The sequence below is a fragment of the Thalassophryne amazonica genome, chromosome 16, assembly GCF_902500255.1.
Source record: "Thalassophryne amazonica chromosome 16, fThaAma1.1, whole genome shotgun sequence".
Taxonomy (NCBI): domain Eukaryota; kingdom Metazoa; phylum Chordata; class Actinopteri; order Batrachoidiformes; family Batrachoididae; genus Thalassophryne; species Thalassophryne amazonica.
The window spans coordinates 41077394-41088775 of NC_047118.1; the positions used below are offsets into that span (position 1 = coordinate 41077394).

Below are 11382 nucleotides of genomic sequence, written 5' to 3' on the forward strand. Positions count from 1 at the left end.
CTACAGCCTGGTGGTCGCCACAGCCGTCTCAGCTTGTCTGTGCCACTGTGGAGTGCCACCTTGCCTAAAGAGTGGAATTGGTGTGCGCGAGCTGATCCCCACTTTAAGCAACGAGCGCAGGTGGGAAGGAAAGCCCTGCAGCGATGGGAAGAGGCAAAAATAGCAGGTGTATGATGGCACTGGGAGCTGCAGTCTCGATCCTGCATGCAGGCAGCTCAGGAACTATGGTTGTTTGATTGCTGACCCGAGACAACAGCATCATCCGGCAGGGCCCTGGGTGACCAAGCAGCCCTGTTTAGGGATAGCCCTGCTTGCTCCACATGGAGACAGACCTAGAAAAGGTGGTCTAAACATGGCTTGTCTCACTAGACCCGGTTGGCTCACCGCTGCCAACGGGCATCACTACATGCGGTGCGAAAAGAAAAACAAAGAACCTGAAAATTGCGTGCTGGAATGTACGCACAATGATGGACTCAGACAATAGCGAACGTCCTCGAAGACGCTCAGCTTTAGTCGCCAAAGAGCTAGCAAGGCTTGACATAGACGTTGCTGCACTCAGCGAGGTGCGCTTTGCAGACCAAGGGTCATTCACCGAGGAAGGCACAGGCTACACACTGTTCTGGTCAGGGAAGGCTAAAGAAGATCGTCGACTCTCAGGGGTCGGGTTCATGATTAAGAGCACCATAGCACATAGGTTACACAGTTTGCCAGTTGGACATTCTGACCGACTCATGTCACTCCGGCTCCCCATCAACAACAAGGATTTTGCCACTATTGTTAGTGTGTATGCCCCAACCATGCAGGCCGACATCGGAGTTAAGGAGGCTTTCTATAGCGATCTGTACAACCTTCTACAGCACGTCGACACCCAGGACAAGCTCCTCATCATGGGAGATTTAAATGCCAGAGTGGGCTGCGACTCTGATGTATGGAAGGATGTGCTAGGGAAACATGGCATAGGCAACTGTAACGACAATGGCCCCCTGCTGCTGGAGTTCTGCTCTGCACATAACGTGACGATCACCAACAGCCTGTTCCAACAGAAAGAGAGATTCAAAGCAACCTGGAGACACCCACGCTCCAAACACTGGCACCTTCTGGACTACGTTCTGATGCGACAGCGTGATAGAAGAGACGTACTACATACCAGGGTGATGCCTAGCGCGGATTGCTATACGGATCATCGCTTGGTCCATTCCAAGATTGCTTTCACTTTCAAGCCCCCTCCTAAGAAGAAAGGCTCACAGTTTAAGAAGCTACAAGTCCACAAGCTGCAAGACATAGACACAAAAAAGGAGTTCCAGGCCAAACTAGAGGAGAGACTGGGTGGAGAAGAAGGCCTGCCTGACGACCCTGAACAACAGTGGATGAGATTAAAGACCATCCTTCAGGGGATGGCAGCAGAAGTAGTGGGCTTCACAGCCAGGAAAAATAAAGAGTGGTTTGATGAGTCTGATGCACAGATCCAGGAACTACTAGAAAAGAAACGTGCATGCCACAAGACTCTTTTAGCTAAACCTGATGACCACTCTGCCAAGACACCATACAGAAATGCCTGCTCCACACTGCAAAGCAAGCTCCGCATACTGCAGAACGACTGGTGGCTAGCTTTTGCGGAGAAGACACAACAACATGCCGAGGCCGGAGACATGCGCTCCTTTTATGAAGCCCTTAAGACCATCCATGGGCCAGCACATCAAGTGCAAGCACCAGTGCGCTCCTCAGACGGCTCCACCCTTCTGACGGACAAGGAAACCATTATGCAGCGTTGGTCAGAACACTTTGAAAACCTCTTCAGTGACAAGCGCACTGTGCAAGAGTCATCAATCGAGAAGATTTCCCAGGTGGAGGTGAAATGGGAACTTGATGACCCCCCAACACTTGAAGAGATCCGAAAGGCCACCACGCAGCTGAATCCAGGGAAGTCTCCTGGCATAGATGGCATCCCAGCAGAGGTGTACCAAAATGGAGGTGAGGCAGTCCTCGACAAGCTTCAGATTCTCTTCTCCAGTTGCTGGAAAAAGGGAATGGTTCCACATGACCTTCGGGATGCGGTCATTGTCTCCCTGTACAAGAACCAGGGCGACAAGTCCGACTGTTGTAATTACCGGGGCATCACTCTCCTCTCAATAGCAGGTAAGATTTTGGCTCGAGTGCTGCTCAACAGGCTTACCCCTACCATAGCGCATGAAAATACTCCAGAGAGTCAGTGCGGATTTCGGGCCAACAGGGGAACCACCGACATGATCTTCATCCTGAGACAGATCCAGGAGAAGTGCAGAGAACAGAACATGGCCCTTTATGCATCCTTCATAGACCTAACCAAGGCTTTTGACACAGTCAGTCGTGAGGGTTTGTGGAAGATTCTTGCACGCCTTGGCTGCCCTCCAAAGCTCCTCACCATCATCCGCTAGCTGCATGAAGGCCAGATGGGACAAGTGAAGTACAACGGAACTCTGTCCGGCAGCTTCCCCATCTCAAATGGCGTCAAACAAGGTTGCATCCTCGCGCCCACTCTGTTCTCCATCTTCTTCAGCATGATGCTTCGTGAGGCCAAAGAAGACTTGACAGACGGCATCTATATCCGCTTCAGAACCGACGGAAGTCTGTTTAACTTGCGGCGCTTTCTGTCCCACACTAAGATCACAGAACAGCTAATCATGGAGCTGCTCTTCGCAGATGACTGCGCCCTCGTCGCCCATACGGAGCAAGCCTTGCAGCACATTGTCAACTGTTTTGCTGAAGCAGCAAGAGCCTTCGGCCTCACCATCAGCCTGAGAAAGACAGAAGTGCTATATCAACCGGTCCCCCATACAGCATATACCCCACCCCAAATCAACATCGAGGGTACCAGCCTGAATGCAGTAGAGCACTTCACGTATCTCGGTAGTGTTATCTCAAACGACGCATCTGTTGCCAAGGACCTAGACAGTCGCCTTGCCAAGGCCAGCAGTTCTTTTGGTCGACTCTCTAAGTCTGGCAGAATCATGCACTGCGCCTTTCCACAAAAGTGCAGGTCTACAGAGCCATTGTGGTCCCTACCCTCCTGTATGGAGCTGAAACCTGGGTTCTGTATCGCCAGCAGATCAGATTACTGGAACACTTTCATCAGTGTTGTCTCCGAAACATCTTCGGGATCAAGTGGCAGGACTACGTCTCAAATGAGGACATCCTTACCAGAGCCAAATTGCCCAGCATGGAGTCTATTATACTCAAACAACAGCTTCGTTGGGCAGGTCACGTAGCCAGGATGGATGATACACGCATGCCGACCTTAATTCTCTTTCGCGAGCTCAAGGAAGGGAGACGAAACCAAGGGGCCCCCAAAAAGCGCTATAAGGACCAGCTGAAGAAACAGCTCTCCCTTGCAGGCATTCAGCATCAGTCATGGCAGCATCTAGCTACTGACAGATAGACTCAGCTGGCGTTCCAGCATCAAATCCGCCAGCCTGAAGTTTGAGGCAGAAAGAAGTGAGGCCTCACGCCAGAAGCGTCAAAGACAGACAGAGCGGGCAGCAGCACAAGCCCAGCCTACTCAAGTGTTCATTTGCCCCAAGTGTAACAGGTCTTATGCATCCCGCATTGGACTTTTCAGCCACCAGAGGGCTTGTAGAAAATAAACTTTAAAAAAAAAAGGCCTTCCCACTATCCTCGTAAGCGAGGAAACTGCCAACAACTAAGATATAAAGCTGTGAAAATTAATCAAGGTTATTAATGATCCACCATGTTGTTTCTTTATGGTGAAGACCAGAACTCAGACCTGACCTGATAGTCATGGTGTGAGACAGAAAACAGTCCACTGCTTTAACTGTTGTCCAGCTTGAGAAAGGAGCACCTGAATTTCACGTTTTGTATTTTTAGTGTTTGTTACAAAGGGGAAGGGAAGGTGACTGTAAACTGTGGGAGGATAAGAAACTCACTGAGTGTGACTGTGAGGAACTTAGAATCAGCACAGAGCCCTCAAAACATCACATCACAGTAACCGGTCAGTTTAGCAGCACAATAAAAAAAGTGTGATTTTTATTTTTTCCGTTAGACTTTTTCTTCTTTTTTTTTTTCCATTGTTCATCTGTCATCATGTTTTCCTTCAGCTGCGTGTCCTCAGTGAACCTGTGGAGCTATATATTAACTGTCCTGCTGGTTTAATTTAATGTTCAGTGTGACAGCTGTTTGGAAAAACTCTGAAATTGACTTAAATTGGGCGACCTGCGTGTGTGGCATTATGGTGACAGCGGAGCAGCGCCTCAGTATTCAGGAGCTGTGATAGACAACTATCTCTACGACAACTGATTCTTCAGAAAAGTGAGTACACTCAATATGACCTTTTTTTTCTTTTTAAATAGATGTTGCTGTAGTAGTATTAATAATAGTAATTATAGTAGTAGTAATAATTTATGCAGCACCTTGAAGTATACATTCAAAGTGTGACACAAATAAAATAAGACTACCACCAATTTCCAATGATTAAAAAAAAAATCAAAATATAAGAAATACATAAAATACAAATCTGAAACTATTTTGACTCTGTCAGTTTGCGCTCTGCCCTCGTGTTTTTGCCGCGTTGTAATAAATTACCTCTTATTTCTTACAGTTGGTTTGTGTTTGTGGTAACCCAGCAGCAGTCCTGTAAGATGTGGCTGTGGGCTTTGCTTCCTCTCAGTCTGGCTGTCTTTGGCACGGCAGGCATTTGGACGGTGTGAGTATTCACATGCCTCCATTTGTAACCAATTCTGTTGGTCAAACTGAAACTTAAAAATAAATTTCTCTTTCACTTCCCAGGGGATCTTTGTGCTAAAAACATCCTGAATTTTCGACATTTCTGAGAAAAGATACTTAACAAAAACTATGCAGTGGAAGACAATGCAGTAGTATCACATGTTTTGAGTTTCTTACATTATGACAAAAGGCTACTTTCTGTAAGCATTTTTCTATAAGCTGACCATTTGAATGTTTTTGTTGCAGGGTGTTGCTGACATGACCAAACTATAAAAATTTCTGATTACACTATGTAACACAATTTTTGTTCCTGGCTGCTTATGTCTAAAGTCTATGGAAAAATGACTACATTCAGCACAAACTTTGATTTTATTTTATTTTTTTAACATTCTAGAAAGTTCTAAAAGGTTCTTGAAATTTCTAGATAATTCTGGAAACTTCTAGAAAATTCTGGACAGTTCTAGCAGTTAAAGAATATTCTAGAAGACTACTCAGTAGTAGTGAAGGCGAATCGAGAATATTCTTGAAAACAAATTTCAAAATATCATTGTCCTGATCACAGAAGCAAAGTTTCTGTGGAATAACAGCTATTTTCTATTTATTTAAGGCATAACAGGTTAGGAAAACACACTGTGTACCCAGGAACAAAACAAAAATAAAAATTTGTTACATAGTGTTATTTGTTGAAATTTTAACATGAGCTGTTTCACATTTGTTGTTTCACTCTAAAACATGCAGCCTGTGTTTAGTTCTGCCCACTTGCTACCTCGCTTTAATATAAAGATCTCTTACAAGTTCTGGATATTGAACTCAATGTTACAAGTTGAGTTGAGTTGTAAAGTTGAGTTCAACATCCAAAACTTGTAAGACTTCTTTATGTTAAAGAGAGGTAGCAAGTGGACATAACTAAACGCAGCTGCAATGTTTTAGAGTGTTGTGGGTGATGACCAAAAAGAATGTGGTTTGTATTAAGAAATGGCAGTTTTCCCACATCTCACATTTTAAGAAGCTTTTTGTTCTTTTATTAAATTAATGGTTTAGCTGCGATCTCCCGAGTTATATCATTCAGCTTTATTCATTCTTATGTTTCAGTCTAAGATCTCTCCTGTTTGCAAATGACAAGAATCAGTGGTGCAAAAAGAGAACACGGCATAATGTCTTTACAACAGTGTGATATTAAGTGAACTTTTCTTCCTGCTAGGTTTGCTATAGCTGTTAAAAATGGATCTGTCAATCTAACAGAAGGTGTTCCGTATATCAGGTTGGTATCTTTGTGCTTAACAGTGTCTTAAATAAGGTGAAAAATAACCAAAAGTGAACTAAAATAAAATCAAGTGAATTTAATTTGCCCTCTGGCTCTCTTAGTTGTTGCAGACACAGCTGAATACATGATAATGAGTACTGTTAGTGCAGAACATCACTGCTGTGTAATAAACACTGTGATTATTCTCCCTTTAGTAAATGTGGCACTTACAACCCGCAGAGCTGCATCTTTGCTCAGATCTGCAGCATCTGTTCGTTTTTAGGTAAACACACGCACATGCATGCTGTGCTCGTGGATTCATAGACTTTTGATATACAGATCTTCACGCTCACATAATTGTGCTTTTATGTTTCCCAGAGCTCTTCATGCTGGATCAGTTGACATTAATTCTTACCACAAACTTTGACTTTGTAATTTGGTTTATGTTCTTCATACTACAGGAATTTGATTAGAGCTCATGTTTCTCTGTGCTAAAGGTGTTATGAATGGAATTTTACACATTAATATAGCAGCCAACAACTATTTTCGATGTAACTATTTAGTGACCTAATGATGCGTTGTGCAGAGAATGAAGTCACACTCCCTCTGTGCTCTGAGCTTTTACATTCCTGGTTTGGGTGTGCATGTTGAGTGCAAAACAATTCACTACTGTGAGATTTTTACTTTTGGGCAACCTTGAAATGACATGGGTGGGGCTCGATGCTGATTGGTCGATCTTCCGCACAGAATATGTTAATATGACAAGCGCTCTTTGTGAAAGTAAGCAACAAGTAGAATGAGAGATAAGGCAACAGGTGGTGAAGCAGTGCCGAAACAAAGGTGAAAAGTTGAACCAGATACAAGTTTCTATTAGCACTAATGGAACACTTTGAAGTGTTACCATGGTAATGACCAAAAATGACACATTTTACACACTACTCCCTGAAACCACAGAGGGAATAGAGCAGTTTTATTTTATTTATTTTCTTAAAAAAAAATCCTACACATGTAAATATGATCAAATTTGATAACAGCTTTAATTTAATTTAGTCATTAGCTTTAGTCATTCTTTACATTTGACATTGTGACCATTTCTGATGTGCTTTCCCAGTTCTGTGGATCGTGGTGATCCGCTTCCAGCAGGTTCGGGATTACGGCAACCATGGTAAGGCCAACATTGCTGGCCTGGTTTTGGGCTTCGTCTCTTCAGTAGGAATCTCTGTTATTGGTAACTTTCAGGTAACACTCCACTTATTTGTGTTCATGATCTTAACATATAGAACATTAAGCTTTCTTTTGTCATATTTCCCATTTTCTGCCTCATCCTTGCTTACTTTGTTGCTGTCATTTGGCCGTTAATTCAATAAAATTAACAGAATGTGGTCAGCATACACACAGAAACGTGCATCATGCAACAACTATATGGTTTTATTTTTATGCATTAAAAAATAATGCCTTCATGCCTCTTTAAAGTAATAAAAACCCTTTTTACTATGTAACCCATAATGTTGTGTGTTCACTAACCTCCTTTCTCTAAACCTCTTAGCAATCAGTCCTGATGCAGGTGCATTTACTGGGTGCATTACTGGCTCTGTTCCTTGGTGTCATCTACTTCTGGGTGCAGCTGTTTCTAACGTACCAGGCTGAGCCGTCTGAGGACCGCTGCTGGGTCGGACCTCTCAGGGCAACGTGCTGCACCCTTTGTACCATTATCTTCATCCTAAGTATCCTTCTTATGTGACCTTTTGGAATCTGTCTTTTAACTTTCTCTTGGTTTTCCACGCAGACATTTTTAAAACTAACATCATTTTCATACATGGGAAACATGTTCAACACCAACTGGAAGTCCAGCTGCTGTAGTTTAAATGTCTAGATATGTTATATAAGTAATTGGATTGGAAAGAACCAATATTTCAGGTTAATGATTAGTAATTATATCACATAGGTGCTGATTCCCCCCCCCCCCCAAGCAGGTCTCTGAATGGTGTGATGAGTATGAAAATGATGTGAATGTCATTTTGTGGACTTATGCAATCTATGGGAGAGTTTGGGCCAACGTTTTTAGACATAACTCTCAGCCACCACCATGAAACAGGAAATGAGAAAATATATTTTGGAAGAAATAGTCCATAAGGCAAGCAGGTTGTCGTACCACTTAAGGTACCCCAAACAACATTTGCATCTCAGTCTCAGTGTAACATGGGCTACACAAAAATGTATAATAGCCATCTGAAGGTGGCAGCGAAAGCCAGATCAATTAAAAATTAAAAGAGGGAGGGGTCAGAATTTCAAAATGCTTCAGTTTTATTGAAAAGTATACACGTTATTTGTCTGAGCATAAAGATTCCATGACTATCTATGATCACAGAAAAAATGGTGACAAAGGAACAGTTCAGTTTGCATAGGGTTCAAAAGTTAAGTTTGCTCCATTTTTGTTAAAAAGAGATGCAAACTATTGGTTGAGCTCATAGGTTTCTAAAAAGCAATAGTTTGCACGATCTGTCTTGCTTACTTATCATGTTACAAGGTAACATATGTCTTCTGTCATAGAATCCAGTGGACGTTGACCTTATTTGACTATTACTTTAGAGATCACTATGTGCAAAACTGTTACATTTAGAAATCCCATTAATTGATACTTAGAAATTATTAATCCTATTGGTGCCATAAAAGACAGAATAAAAAATTCACATGTGGAAATTAAAAATTTGGTGTTTCACTTGCATTCTAATGAAGAAAACAAGAACCCCCAGCCCTCTTTTGTACACCACAGTAATCTAGTATCTCCTTGAATACTAAAACAACATAATTTTTCATAAGTGTCAGTTTGCTTTATGTGTCTTGTATAATTGTCTCTGCTCATGCTGATTCACCTTTTAACATCGGGGTACAGTTTTCCATCCTCCACCTGGCATCAACTAATCCCACCCTGCAGGTGACTGAGACATTGTCTAGGGGATATTACATAAGTGAAACAAACTTGTTTTGTGGATTGATCTGGTGCATCAAGGTTCATGAGATTTTAAATGGATTGTCCTTATTATGTGAGCTTTTAATATGGAGGTGTACAACATGATAGAATGTACTGTTTTTGAGTTATTGCTTTGAATTAGTTATCTATTCACTGGTTACATGAAACGCATAGAAATATATTAACTTACTTTGGCGTTTTGCTCCTTGACTACTTTTCTTCAGTGACTGTTCTTCACAAGACAAACCATCGGTCTGGAGCAGCAGTGTGCGAGTGGATTCTGGTCATGTTGTTTTTATGCCTGTTTGGCCTGTTTGCAGCTGAGTTCAGACATATCGACTGTTATCGCCTAACCGTCCAAAAACAAGCACTGAAAGAAAAACCAAGTACAGCACAAATGCAAATGGATATTTACCCCAACCACTGTACCAACAACCATGTGCCGAAATAGACTGGCTTTTAAAAGACAATACAAATCCACTTTGGGCGCAGCTGTAATACATGACAACACATGGGGGCACCATTCAGCCCAAAAAAAAAAAGCTGTACACTTCCACATCCTTTATTGTAAATTCCATCTGGAGCCTATCCCAGTAGTGACAGGGCATGAAGCAGTACAGCCTGAACAGGACGCCAGTCTGTCACAGGGCCACATATAGACAAACAAACATCGTCACACCTACACGCACATCTACAGACAATTCAAAGTTTCCAGTCAACCTAACCTGCATGTCTTTGGATGTTGAAGGAAGTCTGAGCACCTGGAGGGAACCCACAACATGGGGAGAACATGTAAACTCCACACAGGGCACAGGTGGGACTCAAACCCATGACCTTCTTGCTGTGAGGCAACAGTGCTAACCACTAATCCACCATGCGGTCCATAATGGTAATTTATGCATACATATTTATTACTGTCATTTTGGATACGGTTTCCTAAAATAAACCCTTAAAACCTTCTCTGTACAATTTTGTGTAATACAATGGAGGGAGGGTGGAAGTATGGGGGGGATTAAACATATTCCATTAACTTATTATTTTTACATATTTTTCTACACTTCTGAAAAATCTAGTCAGAGCTTTAATTGCATTCATCAACTCTTATCTCACATTTTTTTCCCATGAAAGGTTTGTGCTTCACCTCTGCAGAGCTCCATAGCGGAGGCGCTATGGAGCTGGCTGATCATTACAGTAAAGGGGGAAAAAAGCCATGCTGGTGTCATGCCAGTGTGGTTAGGTGCTTCCTCTTTTTATTATTGACTTTAAAACAAAGCTTCTACACCCAGCATGGCTCCTTCAGTCTGTCTCAAATGAGCAAAACTCATGTTGATAATCTACAGCACTCAAACACTTACTGTCTCGGGGATGTTTGCGTGTTGGCACTGTCTTTGAGGGGTTTTGATCACATTTTATTGATGTGAACATAAAAAAATAAAATCACAGGGGGATGTAGGGAAATCTGAGATGTAAATACGGGGCCCCCAGTGTCCTGCTACGTGCCGGCAGCATTCTTTCACACACTCCCAAGTCTTGCGATCAGCCGAGGGGGTTTCATGGAGCCGCTCGGTATTCTCTGGGAAATTCTTCACTGATGTTGCTTACCAGTGTTCTGCTGCAGGCAGCATGTACATTTTCTCGTCTGGTTAATCACTGCTGTCTCAGGTCTCTTCAAAAGCCATTACTCCTATCAGCTTATTACTACTTATTATATTTTTAAGTGTCTTAAAAATAGGTGTTAATGATTGTAGAGAAACAATAACTCCCAAACACTGAGGGGATCCACTTAAAAAAAATACATTTAAAGGAGTCTGTCCTTTTTTCCAGTTTTGGCTCTCTTGCGCTGCCAACTCTCATCGGTGCTGCACGTCGAAAGAAGCTGACTAGTTGAATTGAGTCAGTGAGAGGTCATTTGGACATATTAAATGGGAACTTTGACTTTCTTTAACTCAGGCTCTATTGTTCTTAAGATGATATGGAGTTCATTTTTTCACTTAATTGGTGCAACATTGGTTTAGAATGCAAACACTGCCACAGGCTACATAATGCAATTGGTGTGGGGCATGCTAACATGCTGAGAGTTTAACTGAAGTTGCCTCAAAGCCTGCAGATTAGTTGGTATGTTGTTAAATTTTCAGATGACACTGTAATACTCAGTCTGCTGAACACTAGTACTAATTCAAGTTGTCGCAAATCTGGAGTGGACAGGTTTGTGAACTGGTGTGATGTCCGTAGTGTGGTCACCATACATGGACGTAACATTGAACAGGTGGATTCATATAAATATCTTGGGGTTTATATCGATAATAACTTAAGCTGGCACATGCAAGTGTCAAGTGTTTGTGCCCGAATCCACCAGCGTTTGCACTTTCTTCGTCGACTCCGACTGTTTGGTGTATGTAGGAATATTATGCTGATTTTCTACAGAGCAACGATTGAGTCTGTGTTACGGTAT

At 42.4% G+C, this 11382-nt stretch overlaps 1 protein-coding gene across 1 annotated transcript; it reads left to right on the forward strand.

Annotated features, from left to right (window-relative positions):
- Positions 1 to 4023: 4023 nt before the first annotated feature.
- On the forward strand, positions 4024 to 9460 carry tmem150b (transmembrane protein 150B). The gene is made up of 7 exons (XM_034190325.1): positions 4024 to 4302; positions 4592 to 4696; positions 5918 to 5977; positions 6175 to 6242; positions 7071 to 7198; positions 7506 to 7683; positions 9155 to 9460. Exons 2-7 carry the CDS (start codon positions 4632 to 4634, stop codon positions 9379 to 9381), a joined length of 726 nt encoding a protein of 241 aa, XP_034046216.1. The 5' UTR covers positions 4024 to 4302; positions 4592 to 4631; the 3' UTR covers positions 9382 to 9460.
- The last annotated feature ends 1922 nt before the right edge of the window (positions 9461 to 11382 follow it).

Excerpts from the sequence above, each read along its gene's own strand:
- tmem150b (XM_034190325.1), top strand. The coding sequence starts at position 4,632 with ATGTGGCTGTGGGCTTTGCTTCCTCTCAGTCTGGCTGTCTTTGGCACG. Across the intron at positions 4,697-5,917 it reads ACGGCAGGCATTTGGACGGT|GTTTGCTATAGCTGTTAAAA; the intron begins GTGAGTATTCAC and ends TCTTCCTGCTAG. Across the intron at positions 6,243-7,070 it reads CAGCATCTGTTCGTTTTTAG|TTCTGTGGATCGTGGTGATC; the intron begins GTAAACACACGC and ends GTGCTTTCCCAG.